Source organism: Salvelinus alpinus, chromosome 21, assembly GCF_045679555.1.
Source record: "Salvelinus alpinus chromosome 21, SLU_Salpinus.1, whole genome shotgun sequence".
Taxonomy (NCBI): Eukaryota; Metazoa; Chordata; class Actinopteri; order Salmoniformes; family Salmonidae; genus Salvelinus; species Salvelinus alpinus.
Window position 1 is genome coordinate 26,825,764 of NC_092106.1, and position 27,865 is coordinate 26,853,628.

The window sequence follows — 27,865 nt, forward strand, 5'->3', positions numbered from 1 at the left end:
AACCTTGGAACATAAATGCTGATAGTGTGGTCTGGATAACAAAGGCAAAATGTAATCTCTTGGCAACATGGAAAAGTATTGCAACAGGAAGAGTCGGGTGGCAACTGGTGTACAGTGCATTCGCGAAGTATTCAGACCTTTTCCACATTTTATTTTACAGCCCTATTCTAAAATTGATTTAATTCCCTCAATCTACACCCAAAAACAGGTTTAGAAATGTTCTAATTTAAAGATGAACAGACCTTGTGTGAATAACTATTCATACCCTTTACTATGAGACAATTGATGCATCCTGATCCTTGAGCTGTTTCTACAACTTGAAGCCCACCTGTGGTAAATTCAATTTATGGGACATGATTTGGAAAGGCACACACCTGTCTATAAGGTCCTAGTTGACAGTATGTCAGAGCAAAAACCAAGCCATGAGGTCAAAGGAATTGTCCGTAGAGCTCAGACAGGATTGCAGCATTGAAGGTCCCCAAGAAAACAGTCTCCATTCTTAAATGGAAGAAGTTTGGAACCACCCAAGACTCTTCCTAGAGCAGCCGCCCAGCCAAACTGACCAATCGGGGGAGAAGGGCCTTGGTCAGGGAGGTGACCAAGAACTCAATGGTCAGAGCTGCAGAGTTCCTCTGTGGAGATGGGAGAACCTTCCAGAAGCACTCCACCAATCAGGCCTTTATGGTAGTTGCCAGACAGAAACCACTCTTCAGTAAAGGCACATGACAGCCTGAAGGACTCTGACCATGAGAAACAAGATTTTCTGGTCTGATGAAACCAAGATTGAACTCTTTGGCCTGAATGCAAAGCTATCACGTCTAGGGGAAACCTGGCACCATCCCTACGGTGAAGTGTGGGGGCAGCATCATGCTGTGGGGATGTTTGTCAGCTTTAGGAACTGGGAGACTAGTCAGGATAGAGGGAAAGATGAACAGAGGAGAGTACAGAGAGATCCTTGATGAAAACATGCCCCAGAGCGCTCAGGACCTCAGACTGGGGCGAAGGTTCACCTTCCAACAGGCCAATGACACCAAGACAATGTTGGAGTGCCTTCGGGACAAGTCTCTAAGTGGCCCAGCCCAAACCTGATCGAACATCTCTGGAGACCAGAAAATAGCTGTGCAGCGACACTCCCCATCCAACCTGACAGAGCTTGAGGATCTGCAGAGAAGAATGGGAGACACTCCCGAAATACAGATATGCCAAGTTTGTAGAGTCATACCCAAGAAGACTCAAGGCTGTAATCGCTGCCAAAGGTGCTTTAACAAAGCACTGAGTAAAGGGTCTGAATACCTATGTAAGTTTATTTTTACTTTTGCAAAATTGTCACCCTGTTTTTGCTTTGTCATTGGGTATTGTGTGTAGAAATAATATTTAATCCATTGTAGAATAAGGCTGTAACAAAATGTGGAAAGAGTCAAGGGTCTGAATACTTTCCGAATGCACTGTATGATACCAAAGGTTTTATTTTTTTATAGCACAAATACCTACAGATTTCACAAAACATGCAGTATTAAAAATCCAAAAGCCTTATAAAGGACAGTATACTATTTTTTTTCAGCACGAGTGGCCAAGTGATTGTTACTTTAAAGATGCCTCATCTAACTCAATGGATGTCACTCTGCTGAACCTGCAGACAAGATTCTCAAAAACCTTTCAACATGTTACCATCCTTAACTGCTTCACAGATTGAACTAGCTGCTTTCAAGTTAGCATGTCATGCATTATTTTCAGAGACTACATAGTTAACACATATTGATGCTGTATGCTTTGAGACTTGACAGTTTCATAAGAGGACCGCATAGTTGATCCTAAACAGGGGAGGATGGGAAGAGCTATAGGACAGGCTCATTAATGTCTGGAATAAATGGAACGGTATCAAACATATGACAACCACGTTTGACCCAGTTCCATTCAAGCCATTACAATGAGCCATCCTCCTATAGCGCATTCCACCAGCCTCCTCTGATGTGGATATGTTGTGCTACATTTTTGCCACGCCTGCTTCTCTTCAAATTCAGGGAGTCTTTAGCATATCTAGGTCCTCAGGACTCTGCAGCCATTCATTCAGGACAGGATTCATTTCCAAATTATGTTGAGCGAGAATCCAGGTCAGGGACCTGTCCTTACGGCATCCCTACTTCACACATCCATCAGTCTTCCATTTCCCTTTCCAACATCCTATTCCAGATGTTAGGGTGTAGGGAAACACTTAGATTGGGTTGCCAGCTGCTTTAACAGTTTACTTTCCTGTTAGCTCCTTGGCTGGGTCTTTCCTTTTGTCATGACAACCGGTAAAGGTGAAAATAAAAACAATAAGCGGGTGACTAGAGTAGTAACATGGGTCTCTTCTGGCCCATATTTGCCTGGCGGAGTAGTAGTAGATCTAATGAAACCTGAGTAGAAGTGGACTGAAGGAACTGTGGATGAAAATGACTGATACTCCTGTCTGTTTTGTGCCTGTCAAGAAGGATAGTCTGGGCAGAAAGAGAGGGAAAACAAATAAAATATGAGGACCAACAGCTGTATATTACCAGACTGCCATGCATTACAGGTAAGCCAGTTGTGTGTAAAGGGGTATGAATTCCAAGGAGGTTTTCACTTATGAAATGCCTGGATATAAGCTTAATAAACAGGTATATTCTAAAAGCCTGGATATAAGCTTTATAAACAGGTATATTCTAACAGGATGAAATGAAAAGTGGATTTTGGGAAATGCCTCTTGCATGCGAGCACTGACAAAGAGAAGCACACAATCCTAACCTTGGAGGCTTTTCTGTGAATGAAAGCCATTCTGGGTTTCCTGTTCTTCTTGGGAGGGAGATCCTATGAAAATCAATGAAATCAACAGATTAACAAATAATAGCGAGAGCAAACAAAGTAGCTACTCATGTTTAAACAGGCTAATGTGCAACTCGGCTCACTAAAATAGAATTCCTCAGTAGCATCACCGTAAGATAAGATCCAAGCCCTAAGTAGATAATTGTTTTACGATTTACACTTCAGTAACATACCACCAACTAGTAAGTGATCCATTGTAGGAAATGGATACAGTATGATTACTAAACATACAGTGAGTGAGTGATTTCACTGAAACTGGCTTCTTTACCCCAGCCGTTAGTGACAGCGTCGCGGTTGCAGATCTCGTTGGCCAGCCGTTCAAAGTACTCAGGCAGGTCGGAATACTCATTGCCGTAAGAGATGACCTTGATGCCCTTGTCTAGCATGTTGTCCCGCAGCTTCTTGAACTCTCCCACGTCCTCACGCCGCACCAGCATGAAGTGCTCCAGGTCCGACTTGTGTTTGACCGCCTCCAGGAACAGAGCCTGGAAGGTGGTGTCGTCCACCGTGCGCCCGCAGCCCAGGAACACAAACGACTTGGTCTCATACAGTTTCTGGATCTCCCTCTGTCAAACCAAAGGAGTTCAGTTCGCATTATGACACTGACATAATTAACTTCACTACAATTTAACAACACGAGGGGTCTTAAATTGGTTGAAAAAAGTAAAACGGCAACTGCTAAACGCTGAAACATTTACAGGGTATAATTTAGAAAGGCTGCCTGTCTCACTCACCATGACCTCCGTGTTCCTCAGTACATTCTGGTAGCCAGCAGGGTGCAGTACAATACCGCTGGGATTCGTGTAAACACCGTGAATGTGCAAAACACTCAAACTTCTCTTCCCCTGAGCCCACTCCAGGACCTGTACGGACACAAACATTTCACAGTCTGTCACACCAAATCCTGTTCTCACTGGGTAGGGAGTGACACCGCTAATGTCAGACAGGGATATTAGTCCTGATGGAGACAGGGCATAAATACCACACCTGAAGGTCAATATCGCAGGCTTAATACATGTGAATCATTTAAGAAGACTCAATTATTTTCAACGAGTCTACATAAATAACAATCCATGTTGGGTTCCTGCTAAGGTAAGAGCGTTTATAAGTTCTGCTTAAGGAAAAATCTCTGTCATGTTAGTTCCTATTTCTGATCAAAGACCAATATTGATTAATCCATAAATGTTGACAACAGTTGGAAGTTTGAAACTTTGACCTTGCCATATACTAACTACATCCTACTTCTGTCAGAGACAAAAGACCTTCACAGGTCAATGCATTGACCACTTTCTCTGGTTTAAGGACACCATATTAGAAGGGCAACACTATTAGAAGACATATATTGGTCTTTGAATCAAACGTTTTCCCTTGAATTCACCTTTAATAAGCCTTAATGTTTTATGTGCAAGAGCATTCCCTGTGTTGTGAGCCTAAACCTGTGACAGTAGTATAGTTAAACTGTCATGCCCTCAGTCTTTCATCAACTACTTCCTCTGATGGCATCTGAAAGTCACAGGGGGCCAAAGCCTATGTTCCAATGCCCACACTTGCATACCACTTCGAATACATGCCCAATATATTGCTTATTAAATAGATGACAATTTTAAAACATTTAACGTTTAAACTGCAATTGTCTTTATCCTTTAAACATTCCGAATAAAAATCATTAAATTACGTGAATTACAACGCAGATCTGGTTCAACGCAGTTCCGGCTACCATACAGCGCTCATCTTACTGCTGTCCCCAACCCACTCAGCAACAAATGGTAGTTAATGACGTTTTTAGGTTCTCTGCTGTGTGCCTCTCCTCCATGTTCTCAGTGGTCAGCACATGGGACTTCATGTCCCACTTCTGATCAATGTGATGGCTCATTGCAGTGATGTATGACAGCGTGTTCATAGATGTTCAACAATGTTGTTAATGCCACTTATGGGGTGTCTTAGAGCTCATACTTTGTACTTGCAGAACAATCATTGTACAATTTCTCCATCCAGGCCGTCACGGTTTTTCGACATGGCATCTTGTAGTCTGGTTCTAGATATGCCATCAGAGCATTGAAGCAATGCCATCAGGGCATTGAAGCTATGCCATCAGGGCATTGAAGCTATGCCATCAGGGCATTGAAGCTATGCCATCAGGGCATTGAAGCTATGCCATCAGGGCATTGAAGCTATGCCATCAGGGCATTGAAGCAGACATCCTCTAGCATTGACAATGGCTGCATATCAACTGCAATCATTTCTGTAATCAGCGCTATAATTTTCTCACTGTCCCTTATCACACTTCTTTGGTGTGAAGAGCCTGTCTAATGTCTGTTGGGGGCCTGCGCTACTGTCAGCAACGGTTCAAATGGTTAAGCATTGTACTTGTACTGCAGCTCAATTCCACCTCACAAACTATGCATTTCACCACCTTCTCATTTAACTTCTCTAAGTATTGCCATACAGGACTTCACGGTTGTCATGTCCCTGTCTCACTCTCTGATGATGATGATTGGGACCTGTTAGTGGTAGTTTTGTGATAACTCCACTGTGATTTTAATTTTGTGGGGATTTTTTTTTCAGTTAGGGATTTTTTTCAAAACGATAATCCCAATTTAATTGAAATGTTCACACCCAACTGCTTCATAGCAAAGTGGTATGCTAGTGTGGCTTCTGCAACAGAGCCTAGACCTGCATTGCATAAATAATACACTACATGACCAAAACTAGGTGGACACCCCTTCAAATTAGTGGATTGACTATTTCAGCCACACCCGCTGCTGACAGGTGCATAAAATCGAGCACACAGCCATGCAATCTCCATAGACAAACATTGGCAGTAGAATGGCCCGTACTGAAGAGCTTAGTGAATTTCAATGTGGCACTGTCATAGGATGCCACAATTCCAACAAGTCAGTTCTTAAAATTTCTGCCATGTTAGAGCTGCCCTGTCAACTGTAAGTGCTGTTATTGTGAAGTGGAAACGTCTAGGAGCAACAACGGCTCAGCCGCTAAGTGGTAAGCCACACAAGCTCACAGAACGGGACCGCAGAGTGCTGAAGCACGTAAAAATCGTCTTTCCTCGGTTGCAACATTCACTACTGAGTTCAAAACTGCCTCTGGAAGCAATGTGAGCACAAGAACTGTTAGTCAGGAGCTTCATGACATGGGTTTCCTTGGCCGTGCAGCCGCACACAAGCCTAAGATCACCATGCACAATGGCAAGCATTGGGTGGAGTGTTGTAAAGCTAGCCGACATTGGACTCTGGAGCAGTGGAGGGATGAATCACGCTTCACCATCTGGCAATCAGACAGTCTAGACGATTCTGTGCTTCCAACTTTGTGGCAACAGTTTGGGGAAGGCCCTTTCCTGTTTCAGCATGACAATGCCCCTGTCCATAAAGTGAGGTCGGTGTGGAAGAACTTGACTGGCCTGCACAGAGCCCTGAACTCAACCCCATTGAACACCTTTGGGATGAATTGGAACGCCAACTGCGAGCCAGGCCTAATCGGCCAACCCTCACTAATGCTCGTGGCTGAATGGAAGCAAGTCTCCGCAGCAATGTTCCAACATCTAGTGGAAAGCCTTCTCAGAAGAGTGGAGGCTGTTATAGCAGCAAAGGGGGGCCCCTCCAATGATTTTGGAATGAGATGTTCGACGAGCATACTTTTAGCCATATAGTGTATTTTCTGGTAAATCCCCAATTGACATCCATCCATGATGTGTTATTGCAGTGAAAATTATGTACACACAATTTAGAATTTGTCCCTAAAGAGCACACAAGGCCATGACTATAGCGATCTTTCCAAAAGGAAAAGGATCCGTTTTTACCTTCTTCTCATCGGTTAGGTCCAGAGACTCCAGCTTCGATCCCTGGTGGGCTGCGTAGATCTCCAGCAGGTTGTCAAAGTTGGTGGTGAGAACCAGCGCTCCACTCTCCATCAACTGCAGTACGGAGCGGAGAAGATGCTTCCCCGCGTTCTCCATCTTACACTCCAGATCGTCAAACACCTCGTACAGGCAGTCCTTGAAGAAGGTTGACCGCACATTGCCTGTTCTCTGCAATGATATGGCAGGAGCACAATTAATAGAGGTTAGTGGGTGTGTATTGATTATACAGATTATACCGCTGGTACTTAACTACTAGGAGGGAGACCATTTAGAAAAGCATTTTCAGGTTTTTAAAAAAGGTACAATAAAGTATTTATGACTGGTTGTTATAGTCATGTAAATGAAAGGTGAAAATGTTTTTCCATCAGTAGCAGGGGCATGTAAACAGTTGCTGTACACGGTGAGTCTAATTGCTATGGAGCAGAGAGTTAGAGGGCAGGCTGTTTGAGTAGCCATGCGATTATGGCCGTCTGTAATGGATAAATCTCATTACTCAGAGCTACGCCGAACGCACACTCTACCTGGCAGTGGCTGTAGGAAAACAAAGGAGAAGGGCTGGCCCGCTATGAATAGCGCACACAGCACAAGCGAGCTTAGCGCACACAGCACAAGCGAGCTGCCTGGCCGACTGCTGGACTGTCCAGAGATTAGAGATCTAGTGGGCTAATTAACTAACAGGATCCCTTTTCACAGGAAGGAAGTCATTATCACCAAGAGCAGGCATCTAGCTACCCACTCACCCTGCTGTTGACTTCTGCACCGAATGCATTCTCCTTTTGTTTGAGGACTTACATAATGACTAAATAAGGTAAAGTAGTACCATGCTCTGATCCTGAGATTGATATAGCCTAGGATGAGACACTAAAGTTGAGTTGTTTTCAACTAACCTGGTCCTAAACAGGGAAAGTTATAATAATTGTCCTTAGTATTTTGCCTAGGTCATTCAACGACAGCATGAAAGGATTTAGGTCACAAACATGCTGATTCTAACCTTCAAATTAGACTCATTAACTGACATTACGGGCCAAAACACAGCACTAATCCACAGTTATTTACATTGTTTAGATTGCTCTCGTTATAGCACCAATACCATTGGGTTAAACTGCTGTGTCCCACCCAGTATTTGATCCCTTCTTGAGATGAGGGACACTCCCTTCTCGCAGAAGCCTCGGTTCTCTTCAGCTGTTCTGTGAACAAGCACCCAGTGGGCACACACTGGTTGAATGAAAGTACGTTGATCCAACATGGAATAGACGTTGAATTGACGTCTGTGCATGGTGGGCAACAATGTGACTAAAAGACTAAACAAGGTGAAGCCATGACAAATTTCTCCTTCTACACTCTACGACAGTCCTCAAGCTACATGAGTCCTCTTTTCAATGCGTTTCTTTCTCTTTACACTTTCAGCATACTAGGTAGAGGTCGACCGATTAATCGGAATGGGCGATTAAATAGGGACTATTTCAAGTTTTCAAAACAATCGGTAATCAGCATTTTTGGACACCGATTATGGCCGATTACATTGCACTCCACGAGAAGACTGCGTGGCAGGCTGACTACCTGTTATGCGAGTGCAGCAAGGAGCCAAGGTAAGGTCCTAGCTAGCATTAAACTTATCTTATAAAAAACAATCAATCTTAACATAATCACTAGTTAACTACACAAGGTTAATGATATTACTAGTTTATCTAGCTTGTCCTGCGTTGCATACAATCGACGCGGTGCCTGCTAATTTATCATTGAATCACAGCCTACTTCGCCAAACGGGTGATTTAACAATCGCATTCGCAAAAAAAGCTGTCATTGCACCAATGTGTAACTAACCATAAACATCAATGCCTTTCTTAAAATCAATACACAAGTATTTTTAAACCTGCAAATTTAGTTAATATTGCCTGTTAACATGAATTTCTTTTAACTTCTTATGGCTGCAGCGGCAGTATTGAGTAGCTTGGATGAAAGGTGCACAGAGGTGCCCAGAGTAAACGGCCTGCTCCTCAGTCATAGTTGCTAATATATGCATATTATTATTAGTATTGGATAGAAAACACTGAAGTTTCTAAAACTGTTTGAATTATGTCTGAGTATACAGAACTCATATGGCAGGCAAAAACCTGAGAAAATATCCAAACAGGAAGTGGAAATTCTGAGGCTGGTGGATTTTCAACCAAGATCCCATTGAAATTACAGCGAGATATGAATGGGTTTGCACTTCCTACGGCTTCCACTAGATGTCAACAGTCTGTAGAACTTTGTCTGATGACTCTACTGTGAAGGGGGGCCGAATGAGAGAATAATTAGTCACCACTGCCATGACCTGACCATGCTTTCACCATGCGCGTTCACATAAGAGGGAGCTCCGTTCCATCGCTCATCTGAAGTCAATGTAATTCTCCGGTTGGAACGTTATTCAAGATTTATGTTAACAACATTCTAAAGATTGATTCAATACATCGTTTGACATGTTTATACTGACTGTTACGGAACTTTTGGACATTTCGTCACGTTTTAGTGAACGCGCTTGTGACCTAACATAATCGTTTGTGGTGCTTTCGCTGAAAAGCATATTTGAAATCGGACACTTTGGTGGGATTAACAACAAGATTACCTTTAAAATGGTATAAGACACATGTATGTTTAAGGAATTTTAATTATGAGATTTCTGTTGTTTTGAATTTGGCGCAATGCACTTTCACTGGCTGTTGTCATATCATCCTGTTAACGGGATTGCAGCCATAAGAAGTTAACTAGGGAAATTGTGTCACTTCTCTTGCGTTCTGTGCAAGCAGAGTCAGGGTATATGCAGCAGTTTGGGCCGCCTGGCTCGTTGCGAACTGTGTGAAGACCATTTCTTCCTAACAAAGACCGTAATTAATTTGCCAGAAATGTACATAATTATGACATAACATTGCTGTTACATTGCACAACCTTCAATATTTAGACTTAGAGATGCCACCCGTTAGATAAAATACGGAACGGTTCCGTATTTCACTGAAAGAATAAACGTTTTGTTTTCGAAATGATCGTTTCCGGATTTGACCATATTAATGACCCAAGGCTCGTATTTCTGTGTTATTATATTATAATTAAGTCTATGATTTGATAGAGCAGTCTGACTAAGCGGTGGTAAGCAGCAGGCTCGTAAGCATTCATTCAAACAGCACTTTCCTACATTTGCCTGCAGCTCTTCGCTGTGCTTCAAGCATTGCGCTGTTTATAACTTCAAGCCTATCAACTCCCGAGATGAGGCTGGCAATACTAAAGTACCTATTAGGACATCCAATAGTCAAAGGTATATGAAATACAAATCGTATAGAGAGAAATAGTCCTATAATAACTACAACCTAAAACTTCTTACCTGGGAATATTGAAGACTCATGTTAAAAGGAACCACCAGCTTTCATATGTTCTGAGCAAGGAACTTAAACGTTAGCTTTTTTACATGGCACATATTGCACTTTTACTTTCTTCTCCAACACTTTGTTTTTGCATTATTTAAACCAAATTGAACATATTTCATTATTTATTTGAGACTAAATTGATTTTATTGATGTATTATATTAAGTTAAAATAAGTGTTCATTCAGTATTGTTGTAATTGTCATTATTACAAATATATAAAAATCGGCCGATTAATCGGTATCGGCTTTTTTTGGTCCCCCAATAATCAGTATCGTCGTTGAAAAATCATAATCGGTCGACCTCTAATACTAGGTTCTAAAGAATTTAAGATTCAGGCTACTTCATATCGCAAGCGCCATACATCTATAATTCGATATTCAATTGTTTTATGTTCCGCTACAATTGCGTGCCCCGTTCTGATAAGATGCGCACCACCGCCTGCTAAGAACAGAAAAATATTTGCCACAGGGTCCATGGCTGTGTAATCACCTGATCTGCATGATCGTGAACCTGGAATAAAAGCGATGGATAAACCCACACTGGGCAGTTGGTTCCTTTTGTGACAACAGGCGGGCTGCTGAAACAAAGCATGTTTAAGCAATTTGAAAGGAGTGATGAGACATGACTAACACTGAAGGCAGATGGTATTAAGGCCTCATCAACCGGTTATGGTTTGAGCTGACCTGGTATGAAGGGGATACGGGCCGGTACGGAAATCCCAAAATGTTTCCCCTTGAATTTCTCCGTCATTTAGTCTCGGTCCACTGATTCGTTGACTTATTGAGAGAAATCAATGGGAGGTTATTCACTGGGGGGATTTCTTCATCTAGCGAATCAAATAACAGGCCTTAAAAGTCCTTAATAACCTGAGTGCCAGAACTGGTTGAGCCAACTTGTGTGGCTTTGAAAACAAGGAATTTAATGATGACGTGTTGTAGTAATTCATCAGTGCTGTACTTAAGGTTAGGGCATCACCTTTTACACAGAACACAGGTTGAAAAACCTGAATCAAACGTTTTAGAATTTAGATAAAAACATTGAACTATGCTGACTCCTTGCCACTGTCATTCCCACTATGATTACAAATCCCAATAAAGGAAAGTTTACAATGAATGTCACTGGTGTGTCTCAACCAGCTGGAGACAGTGTATTGGCAGTGTGCTGTCCACATCTGGCTGTATGTGTGCGCACAGGAGCGGGGAAGCCTTACCGGAGAGAGCTTCTGGATGAGGTCATGAGCCACGTGGACTAGGTTCTTGTCCTCCTGCAGGCTCTTCTGAAAACGCCTACTCTCCTCTTCCTCGAGGAGGTCAAAGTCGTTGGCCGCGTCCAACAAGGCCTGGATCAAACCCTTCCAGGAGCGCAACGCGGGGACCTGAGGGGCCACAGCTGAACTCACCCCTGTACCAATAACTAGGACCAGCTCGGGCGCCCGCTTGGTCTTCAGGCTGGGCAGCAGTTTCCTTTGGGGCAGGCAGAGATTGAGTGATGGTTCCATTGATGGTTCCCAAATCCTTAGACAACATGAAGGTTAAACAAATCATGGCAAGTTTACTTGGCTGCTGTTTAACTCAAACCTAGGCTGAAAAGGTAAAGAATGGGTTTAGAAACAGAAACTAAGAGAAAAAGTTCCTGACCAGTCTTATATTGATAATGCCTTGGCATATAAAGAGGAACTGAGTACTAAATGTAGGCTACTCATATCAGTTTTTGATACCTGGGTTTTTTGGTGTTGGAGTCAACATCCTGAGTATCAGCATGAGCTGGTCGCTTCTCGGTTTTCACAGTCACAACAGAGGCCACCACAGAGGCCATTCAGCTTCTGTAAGACAACCATGAGATTGAATATACAGTTGAAGTCGGAAGTTTACATACACCTTAGCCAAATACATTTAAAACTCAGTTTCACAATTCCTGACATTTTATCCTAGTAAAAATACCCTGTCTTAGGTCAGTTAGGATCACCACTTTATTTTACGAATGTGAAATGTCAGAAATAGTAGAGTGATTTATTTCAGCTTTTATTTCTTTCATCACATTCCCAGTGGGTCAGAAGTTTACATGCACTCAATTAGTATTTGGTAGCATTGCCTTTAAATTGTTAAACTTGGGTCGAACGTTTCGGGTAGCCTTCCACGAGCTTCCCACAATAAGTTGGGCGAATTTTGGCCCATTCCTCCTGTCAGGTCTGTAGGACTCCTTGCTCGCACACACTTTTTCAGTTCTGCCCACACATTTTCTATTGGATTGAGGTCAGGGCTTTGTGATGGCCACTCTAATACCTTGACTTTGTTGTTCTTAAGCCATTTTGGCACAACTTTGGAAGTATGCTTGGAATCATTGTCCATTTGGAAGACCCATTTGCGACCAAGCTTTAACTTCCTGACTGATGTTTTGAGATGTTGCTTCAATATATCCACAATTTTTCTTCCTTGTGAAGCCATCTATTTGTGAAGTGCACCAGTCCCTCCTGCAGCAAAGCACCCCCACAACATGATGCTGCCACCCCCGTGCTACACGGTTGGGATGGTGTTCTTCGGCTGGCAAGCCTCCCCATTTCACTCCAAACATAACGATGGTCATTATGGCCAAACAGTTCTATTTCTGTTTCATCAGACCAGAGGACATTTCTTCAAAAAGTACAATCTTTGTCCCCATGTGCAGTTGCAAACTGTAGTCTGGCTTTTTTATGGAGGTTTTGGAGCAGTGGCTTCTTCCTTGCTGAGCAGCCTTTCAGGTTATGTCGATATAGGACTCGTTTTACTGTGGAAATAAATACTTTTAAAAACCTGTTTCCTCCAGCATCTTCACACGGTCCTTTGCTGTTGTTCTGGGATTGATTTGCACTTTTCGCACCAAAGTACGTTCATCTCTAGGAGACAGACTGCGTCTCCTTCCTGAGCGGTATGACAACTGCGTGGTCCCATTGTGTTTATACTTGCGTACTACTGTTTGTACAGATGAACGTGGTACCTTCAGGCATTTGGAAATTGCTCTCATGGATGAACCAGACTTGTGGAGGTCTCCAATTTTCTTTTCTGAGATCTTGGCTGATTTATTTTGATTTTCCCATGATGTCAAGCAAAGAGGCACTGTGTTTGAAGGTAGGCCTTGAAATACATCCACAGGTACACCTCCAATTGACTCAAATTATGTCAATTAGCTTATCAGAAGCTTCTAAAGCTATGACATCATTTTCTGGAATTTTTCAAACTGTTTAACCTCTCTAGGGTATGTGGGACGGTAGCGTCCCACCTCGTCAACAGCCAGTGAAACTGCAGGGCGCCAAATTCAAAACAGAAATCCCATAATTTAAATTCCTCAAACATACAAGTATTTTAAACCATTTTAAAGATACACTTGTTGTAAATCCAGCCAAAGTATCCGATTTCAAAAAGGTTTTACGACGAAAGCACACCAAACGATTATGTTAGGTATGAGCCACACTCACAGAAAAAGACAGCCATTTTTTCAGCCAAAGAGAGGAGTAACAAAAAGCAGAAAGAGATAAAATGAATCACTAACCTTTGATGATCTTCATGTTACACAATACATGTATGTTTTGTTCGGTAAAGTTCATATTTATATCCACAAATCTGAGTTTAGGCGGGACGCTACTGTCTCACTTGGCAAAAAGCCAGAGAAAATGCAGTGCGCCAAAATCAAATTAATTACTATGAAAATGACTATAAAAATCTAACTTTCATTAAATCACACATGATAGATACCTAATTAAAGCTACACTGGTTGTGAATCCAGCAAACATGTCAGAATTCAAATAGGCTTTTCGGCGAAAGCAAACGATGCTATTATCTGAGGATAGCACAATAGTAAACAAAGAGAAATAAGCATATTTCAACCCTGCAGGCGCGACACAAAACGCAGAAATAAAAATATAATTCATGCCTTACCTTTGACGAGCTTCTGTTGTTGGCACTCCAACATGTCCCATAAACATCACAAATGGTCCTTTTGTTCGATTAATTCTGTCGATATATATCCAAAATGTCAATTTATTTGGCGCGTTTGATCCAGAAAAACACTGGTTCCAACTTGCTCAAACGTGACTACAAAATATCTCAAAGGTTACCTGTAAACTTTGCCAAAAAATGTCAAACTACTTTTGTAATACAACTTTAGGTATTTTTTAACGTTAATAATCGATCAAATTGAAGACGGGATGATCTGTGTTCAATACAGGATTAAAACCAACTATAGCTAGCTTTCTGGTCACACGCTTCTATCTAACAGGACACTTCATGTGACTCTCGTTCAAGATAGCCGTACTTCTTCATTACACAAAGGAATAACCTCAACCAATTTCTCAAGACTGTTGACATCCAGTGGAAGCGGTAGGAACTACAAGCAGGTCCCTTAGAAATCTGTTTTCCCAATGAAAACTCATTGAAAAGAGAGTGCTAAATAAGTTCTGTTATACTCACAGACATGATTCAAACAGTTTTAGAAACTTCAGAGTGTTTTCTATCCAAATCTACTAATAATATGCATATCTTATCTTCTGGGGATGAGTAGCTGGCAGTTGAATTTGGGCATGCTTTTCATCCAAAATTCCAAATGCTGCCCCCTACCCTAGAGAAGTTAAAGGCACAGTCAATTTAGTGTATGTAAACGTCTGACCCACTGGAATTGTGATACAGTGAATTATAAGTGAAATAATCTGTCTGGAAACAATTGTTGGAGAAATTACTTGTGTCATGCACAAAATAGATGTCCTAACCGACTAGCCAAAGCGATAGTTTGTTACAATACATTTGTGGAGTGGTTGACAAACGAGTTTTAATGACTCCAACCTAAGCGTATGTAAACTTCCGACTTCAACTGTACATACAATGCCATCAAATCAAAGCAATAACTTAAGTGCAATGCAATCTGGAGGGACCACAGAGAGTCATGATCTCGGTTTACTGTATCATACATAGAACAGCACCCTTACAGGGCAGTATCCCACTGTCCCCATTGCTACCGAAGGCAGGGCATCAGATTCACCTTACACTAGCCTTACACAATGGAACATTCATGGGGATAACCCAGAGAAGATTTAAATCACCAAGTACTGTGAGATAGCTAACTATGGGCAATTCCACTCTGGTTTTTCACTTTAAAATGTACGCCAAACAAAAAAACTATTGATTTCGATTTTTAACAAACCACACAACTCTATGCACCATGACTACTTTGAACAATTTACACAGTATAAACTTTGCAGATGCAACATTTGGTAACAGAATGGTAAAATCTCCCTCAATTTTATTCTGTGACCAGACTTTGTATCTGCACAGTTCTTCCTGTAAATGTTTTTTTTTTAATGGAAATTGTTAAAGACACACTATGTGGAAATCGCTCCGCCATTTCCTGGTTGCTAAAATTCGAATAGTTCACATAATTTTAGTTTGTGACAAAACAAGCAAGTACAGTGTAGAGAATCATTGTACCATGTAAACCGCTGACCCATTTAAACCGCTGTGAAATATACTTTCAGGAACCAAAAATATTTCATTTTCGTCCGTTTGAAGCTGGTGTACAAAACCAAAAGTAAAAGACGCAAAATCGAAACTTCAGAACAGGAAGCATAGAAACAGCGCACATAGAACAGATTACTACTGCTTCTTAACCCTTTTTCACATTACCCATAAGCACTCTGTTACATTGCAAAGGATGTCATGCATTTCAATGGAGACGTCCACAGTGGAGTGAAAACACAACGCCCCCCTTACGGTTGAAGGTTCCGTGGATACTTAGATTTTCTTTAAAAAAAAGAAAACTTTACTTTGCCTGGTCTTCAGTCCAGCCAGAGTCCGTCGGAGAACAGGAAGTTACAAAAACTGAATAGATGAAAATGTGGTTTTCGGGTGATGGCTTTATAGCTAGCAAATTCTAAACAATTACACATTTCTATAAGTAAGTACTAGTTTAACAGTAATGTTAGATAATACACTTTGGCTGTTAAGCCAATTATATTATGACTGTTGCCTCCCATTTAAGTTTGATGGTAATGACATTTGTTTTTTATTATAATTGTTAGGTGGAGGTTGCTAGCTACAACGGTATCTTCAACCTAGCCTAGCTTTTAGCTGCTCTGCAGTGCAAGCTAGCTTGACTTGCATTAGTTGAGGTAAAAGTAACTAAACAAAACATGTTCTATTATCACCTGAAACAATATATTTATCCTTGAATGAAAAGGTAATATCTCCCAAAATAAATATGCTCTCTGAAGAGACAGGCTCTCAATATTGTGTTACAAACACTAACGTAAACTCACCCCATTCCGTACAAATGTGCGCCACCGCGACATTCAAACGAGGCTACAAAGAAAACTAATGGGACTGTAGCTACTGTATTGACATCAAATTCTGGGGTGTGAACTACGTTTCTATTCAAGCGTTGATCGACATGGTAATGGCTCTATAGCATTGGAGAAAAGTAGAGAAAACTGACCCTCCGTTACATCGTGACGTGTCATGCTGTAACGTACAGCACGCATAAAGCAAATATTTCTGCCTTACAATCTCTCTCCACCAGGTGTAGCACTTCTCTCATCGTTTAAAAACAAGAAATGGACAGTGACGGGGTAAGGGGGGGATACCTAGGCATTTTTTGCGTCATCACTGCAAGCATCATGACTTTCAAAGCCACTGTTTACTTCTGAAGATCACTTTAGCACTGCCCTAAAAACCCAATTCAAATTCGACACAAACCTTCCAATAGGTATGTAATGACACATTATATAAACTCTTTATAGTGTTTTATTTACATTTTAGAGGCGGTAAGGTGATAAGTTGGACAGATCGAGTGGAAAAAAAAGTCGTTTTCTCACACATCTCCTCTCCTTCTCACTATCACGCATTAGTTTCGCTTCCCCACCCGCCATTTTTAAAAAGACCCGAAGGAGCTCATTGCCTTCTTGAATTATGCAGAAACGGGCAGCGTGAAGGTCTCGGCATGAATTCTGTTGGAAAGGGGAGAAATTGTGCTTTAAAATGGTATTGAAATTACAGTTGATCTGGAAGTATTACGTTTTTGGGGCGCTAAAATAACGTCAATTGTACGGACCAAGGCGATGTACAAAAGTGAGTGAGTTTACTTTACACTCACAGATAGAACAATGGGACAGATATTTCACGAAAGCATCCGCTTAGCTTTTTCACTCACTGCCAAATATGGTAGTGAGTGAAAAAGAAGATGGAACGAGATAGATTTTGGCCGACATTCTGCAAATTTTCTCATCGATTCAACATTTGATCTCAATACAATTTTCTGTTCCCAAAACTAAAATATGTTACAAACAGAGTGGACTACATTTTGTAAACGTTATTCTTTGCCAGTTTTTAAAAATGGCGTTGTTTAGAAGGGGTGCAAAGGCAAACGGAGTTATTGCACACGCACACTTCAGAGTAGGCGTTCCCTAACCGAAATGTGCGAATAAATGCTTGGACCCACCAATAGGATGTCGCTAGCTCATGCTTGGCTCTGCCCACCTCCATGCTAGTTCTGCCCACTATGACTAATTTGTTCCCACCTGAAACAATGGGCTGTGGTCTATATTGGTTTAATTACACACCACTTTTGGGGCTCTCCAGTGGAGCAGCGGTCTAAGTGCTAGAGGTGTCACTACAGACCCTGGTTTCATTCCAGGCTGAATCACAACCGGCTGTGATTGGGAGTCCCATAGGGCGGCACACAATTGGCCCAGTGTTGCTAGGTTAGGCCACCATTGTAAATAAGAATCTGTTCTTTAACTGATTTGCCTAGTTAAATAAAAACATGTAAAACTTGTCTGATCAGTGGCGGGCAAGACTCTGTGAAAATGACGTATGGCGTAATGAAAAACGTCACGACGTGAATTGGTTATAGATCTATAACTTACATTTCTATGTGAATTTAATCGGGTCGCCCAAAAGGTTACATATTGCAGCATTAAAGGTAGTCCTCAAATTGTGCATAGAGTTCTATGGTTTGTTAAACTTTGAAATCTGTGTTTGTTTGGTATAGCTGCATTTTATAGTAATACATCTGAGTCTCAGCGTAATCTTCGGTAGCTAGCTAAAGTCGTGCTTGAGGCTTATTTATTGTATCATTATTGCAATAATAGTCTTGGTGGTAAATAAGAATGATCATATCCTCCGTCTGGAGACCTTTCCTGACAAACTTCAACTAAGGAAACATGTTTGTTTTTTTGACGTGTACATTTATGAAAGCAAAATTTGAATTAAAAAAAATGGACAACAATAAGCAAAAGTTAGCTGACTGTACAGTACACTGTATACTTCTTTGTCTTTATCGTTACTGGCCAACTGACGTTAGATAGCTAGCTAGCTACTAGCTAAGTAAGTGAAGTGCGCTGTCAGGAAGAACTGGCTAACGTTACGTTAGCTAACCAGCAGGTAAAAGTTCAATGTACATTAGGCTAGCTAGAATTACGTTAAAGTTGAGCTTGCTGTGAAATATAACACACTGGCTTGTTAAATTCACACAAGTATTTACACTTACCCTGATAACTCCAACAGGTTGCTTTTTTTGGTCTTGTTAACGTTAAGTTAGCTGGCATGCAACTGCGAGTTAAAAATCAGTCTACCGACATATCCTGCTTTAAAAGCCGGTATTTGCAATTGTTGTACTTGACATGGCGTAGTCTGAGTGCCTTTGCCTGCTAGATATTATTCTTAGCAAATCTATTTAGCTATAAACATTTCTGTCGACTTCCTCTGTGTACACAACCTGTCGACTCACATGCTGCTGGAGGTCTGTGTGTGTCGTGATGAGTTGGACAAGGGATGTGCTTGGTGCGCGACTACCACAGATAGAACAATGGGACAGATATTTCACCGGATGTATAAATGTGAAGCTTCTGGTTGGCAGTTCCACTAATTGCCAAACATGGTAGTGAGAGGAAGCACACTGGCCGGCAGTGGGAGAAGATGGAACGAGATGGATTTTGACTGACGTTCTGCACATCGATGAGACGTTTGATTTCAATACAGTTTCTGTTCCCTAACTAGAATATGTTATGAACAGATTGGACAGTTTTTTTTACTTTACCCTTTGCAGAAGTTTGAAAAAAATTGCGTTGTTTAGGAGAACAAACGTGAATTAAGTTATTGCACACGCGCACTTCAAAGAGTTAGGCGTTCCCTAACTGAAATATGCAGATGATCATGAACGCGCCAATTAGGATCTAGCTCGACTCTGCTCGTCTCATTGTTTGTACTGTCCACTATGACTAATTTATTCCCGTTTGAAACGACAGGCTGCGGTCTGTCTTAGTTTAGTTGTAAAAATCTTTGCTACTACTGTAAATCCCACTTATTCTTCTGTGGGTTTTATGGCAGACTTCAACACAAAAATGGTATTACCGCCACCAACTGGATAGGGTTGAAAAAAACAAGGTAAAAATAAAACCCATACGTGACTGTGAAAACTAACTTAATCCACACAAAACAATAAAAAACATATTGACAAAACCAAAACTCCCACTTCCTCCTTCCTTCAAATCTCCATATTTCCCTTCTCAGGCTCTATGACGTGAGAGGGTGGTACGGCTTGTGATAATACTCCATGCAACTCCTCCGCCGAGAAGTCTTTCAGTCCCAGGAACCATTCCGCCGCAGCCACAATGATATCTATTTTCCTGGACTTCCTCTCCACAATGGCAGTACCATTAATCATCATAGCTATAAAGGCCGCAAAGTCCACCTTCTTAACTTTTAACATATCTGGGTCCTGCTGTTGAACGGCAACCCCTGCAGCCTTCAGTGAAGGCCTATCCACCACCATGGACTCTTCAGGAGCACCAATCGAACCATCAACCCTTTTAACAGCAGCTGCATATGAAATGCTCTGGACAGCCCTGACTTTGGCCACCTCATTCTCTTCCACCCTTGTTAGGAATTCCAAAGACGTGGCTTCATGGTTCCCACCACAATTGCAAAAGGTCACATTTTCAACACTTTTAAAACACATGATACAATATTTTCCACAACTTGAACATCTCGGCTTCTCCCTTCTGCAAAAACTTGAAAAATGTCAAAAAGCTTTACAATAATCACACTGCATTGGTCTTGGAACAAATGCTCTGACTCTGTAGTTTATATTTCTCAACTGCACTTGAGTAGAAAGAGACTCCGTTTAAAAAAACTAAAGAACAGATACAGATATATGTACAGTACCAGTCAAAAGTTTGGACACACCTACTCATTCAAGGGTTTTTCTTTATTTTTTTAAAATTTTTACGATGTAGAATAATAGTGAAGACATCAAAACTATGAAATAACACATATGGAATCATGTAGTAACCACATTTTTTTTACACAAATCAAAATATATTTTATATTTTACATTCTTCAAAGTAGTCATCCTTTGCCTTGATGACAGCTTTGCACACATGGCGTTCTCTCAACCAGCTTCATGAGGTAGTCACCTTGACTGCATCCACTTTTCCCTTCAAAAGAGTTTCCCAAATGAACATCCTTATCCAAAAAACGTACTCCAACAAGCAATGATTCATCATTCATTTTCCACAACAATTTGAGCCCTTTTTGTTCCATTCTTGGACTTCACTGTTGTCCACTCATCTTTCTCACTAACTGTACTTGATGGGCTTTCAGCCTCAAACAACACTTCTGCTTCCGCAATCTCCAAACACCCTCCCCACTGGCTCTTTTCTTATTCTTCTTCTTAGATGGGCTTAAAACGGAGGTTGGCATCCAATGTTAATGGTGCATTACCACCACCAGCTGGATGGGTATTGAATAAGAAACAAAAGAAACATTGCGGCAAAGGAGGAAAACATCATACAAAATACAAATTTAAACACGTCAACTAACAAAACCCATCCCACTTCTTCAATCACAGTCCACTCCAAAATACATCCCTACACAGGCTCAGGGGTCAGTGATGGTGGAACATTCATCGACAGGATTTCTTGCATGGCCTCGGCTGTGAAATCACGAAGGGCCCAAAAAACGTTCAGCTGCATTCACAATGATTCCAATTTTCTTAGACTTCTTCTTCATAGCATTTCACTATCCCTCGGTTGATCAGAAACATTCACTGGTTGTCGTGGTGGTTCTACTACCATTGTTCCTTCCAATCTTCACACCGCCTCCAGATAGAAGACACGCTGGACGCTCCTTACCCTTGCCACCTCATTCTCCTTCACCCTAACAGGGCACTCCAGGAATTCAGGCGCATTTTCACCTCTGTAAATGCAACATTTCACTTCATTCGGCATACTATACTCTTCCCTTCTGCACACACTTGACACATGACCAAATCTTTTACTTTTATGACACTGAAGGGGCTGGTGTGAGGGCTGGTGTGCACAAAAGCTCTTACAGGGTATCTCATGAATCCTAACTTTATATGAGAAGGGATAGACTCTTCATCAAATAACACTAGCATGGATGAAGTTAATTTATTTTCTCCATCTTCCATTCCTCTTGAGGTGAAAGACCTTAATGATAATCTATGACCTCATGCTGTTGCATTGATTGCTGAGCGCTTATGACATTTTAGATATGTTACTCTGTGTCACTGGTAGTCAATTAGAGAGGGAGACCATGCTAATTACTCACACTACTGATAAGACGTTTTGTTGCCCACCATAAACTTTTCCCGGACCTGCAATTGTGTGCATCTGTTATATTAAGCAAACCTAAGTTTACTACCACCACCCTGGAGACAGAGGCATGCATGTTGCTGAGATTTTGTACTAGCACCATTCTGAAACTAGGAGACTGACCTATTTTGCACAGTATTCTTGGAGTAATTCATTGGGACAGGATCCATAAGAGAGCAAAAAGCATTTTCCTCTAATGGAAGAGGTTTCAGCTCTCTCATAGGCTCATAGCCACAGCCTGAGAAAGGGCACAGAAAATGTATGATGTACATATAGGACGTTTAGTATTACTGTGTATGAGGATGACAAGAGGGGCTTCAACTGTTCCCAATGAGGAGACGTGTGTGTTAGTGAATGTGTTATCCAACAGCATGGTAGTCTCGGCTCCAGGTTTCTCTCACGTTGTTGGTGAAATCCTGTGGCAGAGCGTAAAAACATGGTTATCTGGTGCCTGTCTATCCTATCAGTCATCCTGAGAGAGCACACCTGGCTGGGGCTGTAACCAGCATGATAAACACCAACAGAATGACTATCAACTGGGTTTCAGGGAGGAGTCAAAATCATCAACCCTCTTGTGCTGTGAAAATGGATGGGAATCATTTTATGTTTTGACTTCAATAGCCTTTTAGCCTTTACCTTAGTGTCTCCAGCTCTATGCCCTACACTCATATGTATGACTGAGACAGACCTAAAAGGACACTTGAAAAGTACATGCTTGAAATCCTGATTCACAAGAGTATTATTGAAGCAGTTGCACAAAAACAACAATCTGTGTACATTGATGATGGATCTTTGTGATGATGATTAGGCATACCATTTATGTAATGCATAAAAACAGGGATACTCAGGGTCACTGCCTGTTTTTCTCATGGTGTTCCTGCAAGTATGAACATGCAGCTGCAAGTCAAAAGTGCTGCAGGACCAGGTGGGTGTCAGAGGGAATCCTTGGAACGTTTACCCCAATAAAGTTGATGTTTAAAACGGTTAAGATAAGGGTTAATGGTGCTTTCAAGATAACTGGGAACTCGGGGGAAAAAACGAGATTGAATCACGACGTCAGTGATCTTCAGGTCGGAAAGTCGGAGCTCTAGAAAGATTTTCGGACTTGGAATTCTGAGTTTTATGATCGTTTTCCCAGTCGGAACTCGTTTTTTTTCTTCAGATTTCTCAGTTGTTTTGAACTCACTGAAGTCGGAAATTTCCCAAATACCAGATCCCAGTTGTTTTGAACACGGCATAAAGTTGGGTTAGATAAGGGTTATGATCGAAGCTAATTTTTTCCTGAGTTCGCAGTGGTTTTGAAAGCAGTGAAGTCGGAAGTCGGAGATTTCGGATTTCCCAGTTGTTCTGAACGCGGCATTAGGGTACGGAGAGACATACCAAGGATTCCGGATAGCACTAACCCTGTCAGAGGCAATACATTTTCCTTTTGTAACAAAAAAAGTGGTTTGACAGCTTATTTTCCAGGAACTGTATTCTCTGAAAAAAGTAACATCTGAATGAGATTAACTTTGTAATAAGGTGATATTTTTGTATCAATGTGTGTGCAATCGAGTGTCTGTTCTTACAGTGCATCTATTGCAGATTGAGGGGGTGGATTCCTGCAATTTATTATTCAAGTGCTCCTCGGACACAGATATCCACCTTTCTTCAGGTCCTCGAAGGACTTCTGCAGACTGATGTCCCTACGACTGATGTTTCTCAACCATATCTTCCTACTGAATAATTGAAAACGTGTGTAAGGTTTAATCTTACATTTATTGAATTCACAGCAGAGGTGTGTTTGAACACACACTGACTGAGAACCTTATTTTAATATATTAATGAAGTGATTTGTGTCTGTAGAAGCACATCTCTATGTGAAGCTTGTCTTACTTCATTTGTATGTTCTAATTTCTATTAGTATTCATTACAGTTTAATATCTGAGAAGCAGATTGTAGATGCTGCTTAGATGTTGCTTATGGGTTGTGTTTAGTAGGACTGGTTGACGTAATTTCTCTCTTTGTGTAATTACGGTCTTTATGTTTTCCATTTTATGGAAATATGACTGTTAATGTGCTCTCTTTCTCTTAACATTGAGCTCTGTAAGAACAGCTTCTGTCCTTTCCAGGAGCAGAAGAGGCCTCAACAGTTTCTGGGAATCTACAACACCAGTTGTTTTTAAACCTCTTCTCTGGGACCCCCAGCCATTGTGTATATAGGACAGAGTTTAGTTTAAAGTTTATAGTGTTCTCAATCCTTGTTCTCTTAATCCTTTATACACTACACTGAAGTTTTAAGAAGTACTTTAGATGCTTGTGAGCCTGAGGACACCTACTTCTGCTTCCTGAACATCTTGCAGACCGCCTGAACTACATTTAGCATCATCTGCTGGATGCTGGTCAACTATACTGAACAAAAATGTAAACGCAACATTCAACAATTGTGTGGAAGACACATTTCAGTTGAAGGCATTCAGTCGTACAACTGACTAGGTATCCCCCTTTCCCTAACACAACTAGCATGATGAGGCAGCATGGCTAGCTAATGAGCTACAGTATATTACATACAGTATATTATATCCCAGGGTATGCTACACAATCAATAGAAGCCATCATTTGTGATACTGGGTCCTTGCAAAGCAATTTATCGAGATGTAGAACACCATTAAGTTCCTCTTAAGTTATGATTGTTATAGATTCTAGTTTTGGAAACAGAAAACTGTATGGAGATCAAATGTTTCATAGATGAGAAAATTTGCAGAATGTCGGCCAAAATCTATCTCGCTCCATCTTCTCCCACTGCCGGCCACTGGGCTTTTTCTCGCCACCATACTTGGTGGTGAGAGAAATCATCAACCGGATGCTTCATATTTAAAGATCCGGTGAAATATCTGTCTCATTGTTCTAGCTGTGGTAATAGTGTACTTGTGGCCAACACACAATGGTGAGAGTCCACCATCTACTGGTAATTATGAGAATTGCATCCACAAGGAGTAGGCTAAAGGTTGCCAAGACACAGGTCCAACTACTGTAAAAACATAACAGCATTCTGGACAAAAATACTAAAGAAATCTCCATTGAATCAGTCAATTCCATTAGTACTGCTTGAGGAAATATGAAAGCAGAACCAACCCAGAACACATAAAAAGCTGTTGCAAGCCCTGCTGTTAGCTCTAGCTCTGCAGGTGCTCCATAGAATTGGGAGGGGCACTGCTCACCATGGAAGTGTTCACAGGAGGCAACTCTCCCAGGAAAAGTAGAGAATAAGAAGGAGGTCTACAGGTGCAGTTTTGTGAGATATGGATTAACACTTCAAAGAGGAGAACATACAGCTGGAAAATAAAAGCAAAATAAGTTCAGAGCAATGAGAAGACCACTGTTGGCCAAATAATCATTCATCATACATCAGGCAGACCTATAACTGCTCTTCAATTTGTTTCGACCAATAGGACCAAAGTAAACAGTTAGGGTGTGATGATCCGAATTATATTATTAATATGTACTTGTAGACTATGAAAACTGAATCTAAAAGCAAACCATATCGTATTATCCAAAAGTCAGAAAATTAACACAGTAGAACAATCATTTAATGAGACTAGGTAGTATGGTAACGCAAGACTAGCATGTTTGTGACTATATAGCCAGAGACATATAGAGATCTGTATATACAGTAGCTCTGCCTACAGCCAACACAATCTTGACCTCAGAGTTGATAAAAGTTCAAGGTAAATGATAGAGGATAAGGAGGGCAGTGGAGTGGATAGTCACACACTTGTTGTAACGATGGTCAGTATCTCAGAATTAGACAATCAATATATCTGGCACCACTGAATAGAGCTGGGGAAAAATCACTTTACATTTACATTCTTCTCTTTATTGCAATGCTAAAAATAACAACTGTCCCTATAATCCCACAGCGTTCTGATTCCAGAACTGATGACTAAGTGCATTGGGTCATCAATGAAAAAGAAAAGAGACATACAAGTATCACTGTGCTTACGTATAAGATCAAATATTATATAATCAAACGTAATCAAATACAAAATGCCAGTGCGACAGATTCTCAGACCCAGATTCAGGGCAGGTGTCTTCCAATCCCTTTACTTACAACGACCAAAACATTATGAATAGTACATAGTGATTCAATCCAAAGCAAAACAGAAAACATTCTAATATTAAAAATTTTCTCAAAACATTCAAATGTTTTTTTTATGTATTTCACCTTTATTTAACCAGGTAAGCCAGTTGAGAACAAGTTCTCATTTACAACTGCGACCTGGCCAAGATAAAGCAGTGTAGTGCGACAAAAAACAATCACACAGAGTTACACATGGAATAAACAAACATACAGTCAATAACACAATAGAAAGTCTATATACAGTGTGTACAAATGAAGTAAGATTAGGGAGGTAAGGCAATAAATACACCCTAGTGGCGAAATAATTACAATTTTGCAAATAAACACTGGAGTGATAGATGTGTAGAAAAGGAATGAGCAAGTAGAGATACTGAGGTGCAAAGTAGAAGAAAAAAAATATATATAAATAAAATAAATAACAATATAGGGATGAGGTAGTTGGATCGGCTATTTACAGATGGGCTATGTACAGGTGCAACAATCTGTAAGCTGCTCTGATAGCTGATGCTTAAAGTTAGTGAGGGAGATATGAGTCTCCAGCTTCAGTGATTTTTGCAATTCGTTCCAGTCATTGGCAGCAGAGAACTGGAAGGAAAGGTGGCCAAACGAGGAATTGGCTTTGGAGGTGACCAGTGAAATATACCTGCTGGAGCATGTGCTATGGGTGGGTGCTGCTATGGTGACCAGTGAGCTGAGATAAGGCGGGGCTTTACCTAGCAAAGACTTGTAGATGACATGGAGCCAGTGAGTTTGGCGACGAATATGAAGCGAGGGCCAGCCAACGAGAGCATACAGGTCGCAGTGGTGGGTAGTATATGGGGCTTTGGTGACGAAACGGATGGCACTGTGATAGACTACATCCAATTTGCTGAGTAGAGTGTTGGAGGCTATTTTGTAAATGACATGGCTGAAGTCAAGGAACGGTAGGATATACAGTTTTACGAGGGTATGTTTGGCAGCATGAGTGAAGGATGCTTTGTTGTGAAATAGGAAGCCGATTCTAGATTTAATTTTGGATTGGATATGCTTAATATGAGTCTGGAAGGAGAGTTTACAGTCTAACCAGACACCTAGGTATTTGTTGTTGTCCACATATTCTAAGTCAGAACCGTCCAGAGTAGTGATGCCAGGTGGGCGGGCAGGTGCGGGCAGCGATCAGCTGAAAGCATGCATTTAGTTTTACTAGCGTTTAAGAGCAGTTGGAGGCCACGGAAGGAGAGTTGTATGGCATTAGAGCTCATCTGGAGGTTAGTTAACACAGTGTCCAAAGGGCCAGAAGTATACAGAATGGTGTCGTCTGCGTAGAGGTGGATCAGAGAATCACCAGCCGCAAGAGCGACATCATTGATGTATACAGAGAAAATAGTCGGCCTGAGAATTGAACCCTGTGGCACCGCCAGAGACTGCCAGAGGTCCGGACAACAGACCCTCCGATTTGACACACTGAACTCTATCTGAGAAGTAGTTGGTGAACCAGGCGAGGCAGTCATTTCAGAATCCAAGACTGTTGAGTCTGCCGATAAGAATGTGGTGATTGACAGAGTCGAAAGCCTTGGCCAGGTTGATGAATACGGCCGCACAGTATTGTCTTTTGAGGATGGCGATTATGATATCGTTTAGGACCTTGAGCGTGGCTGAGGTGCACCCATGACCAGCTCGGAAACCAGATTGCATAGCAGAGAAGGTACGGTGGGATTCGAAATGGTCGGTGATATGTTTGTTAACTTGGCTTTCGGAGACCTTAGAAAGGCAGGGTAGGATAGATATAGGTCTGTAACAGTTTGGGTCTAGAGTGTCTCTCCCTTTGAAGAGGGGGATGACTGCGGCAGCTTTCCAATCTTTGGGGATCTCAGACGATACGAAAAAGAGGTTGAACAGGCTAGTAATAGGGGTTGCAACAATTGCAGCAGATCATTTTAAAAAGAGAGGGTCCAGATTGTCTAGCCCAGCTGATTTGTAGGGGTCCAGATTTTGCAGCTCTTTCAGAACATCAG

At 41.4% G+C, this 27,865-nt stretch overlaps 1 protein-coding gene across 5 annotated transcripts; it reads right to left on the bottom strand.

The window, feature by feature from the left end:
• Positions 1 to 93: 93 nt before the first annotated feature.
• On the bottom strand, positions 94 to 18,924 carry LOC139548147 (protein FAM118B-like). Of its 5 annotated transcripts, XM_071357581.1 has the most exons (9): positions 18,625 to 18,908; positions 16,889 to 17,083; positions 11,834 to 11,938; positions 11,327 to 11,630; positions 6,656 to 6,883; positions 3,576 to 3,704; positions 3,110 to 3,407; positions 2,764 to 2,826; positions 94 to 2,477 (listed from the first exon to the last, which is right to left on the bottom strand). In XM_071357581.1, exons 3-9 carry the CDS (start codon positions 11,929 to 11,931, stop codon positions 2,464 to 2,466), a joined length of 1,134 nt encoding a protein of 377 aa, XP_071213682.1. In that variant the 5' UTR covers positions 11,932 to 11,938; positions 16,889 to 17,083; positions 18,625 to 18,908; the 3' UTR covers positions 94 to 2,463. The 5 variants fall into 5 exon arrangements, with proteins under 5 accessions (XP_071213682.1, XP_071213685.1, XP_071213684.1 ...); XM_071357584.1 differs by lacking the exon at positions 16,889 to 17,083 and having other exon boundaries at positions 11,327 to 11,579; positions 18,865 to 18,924; XM_071357583.1 differs by lacking the exon at positions 16,889 to 17,083 and having other exon boundaries at positions 11,327 to 11,579.
• Between the last annotated feature and the right edge of the window lie 8,941 nt (positions 18,925 to 27,865).

Coding starts and splice junctions, on each gene's coding strand:
- LOC139548147 (XM_071357581.1), bottom strand. CDS start 11,931: ATGGCCTCTGTGGTGGCCTCTGTTGTGACTGTGAAAACCGAGAAGCGA. Junction 11,631..11,833: donor TCCAACACCAAAAAACCCAG/GTATCAAAAACT, acceptor ATGTTGTCTAAG/GATTTGGGAACCATCAATGG. Junction 6,884..11,326: donor TCATCCAGAAGCTCTCTCCG/GTAAGGCTTCCC, acceptor ATATCATTGCAG/AGAACAGGCAATGTGCGGTC.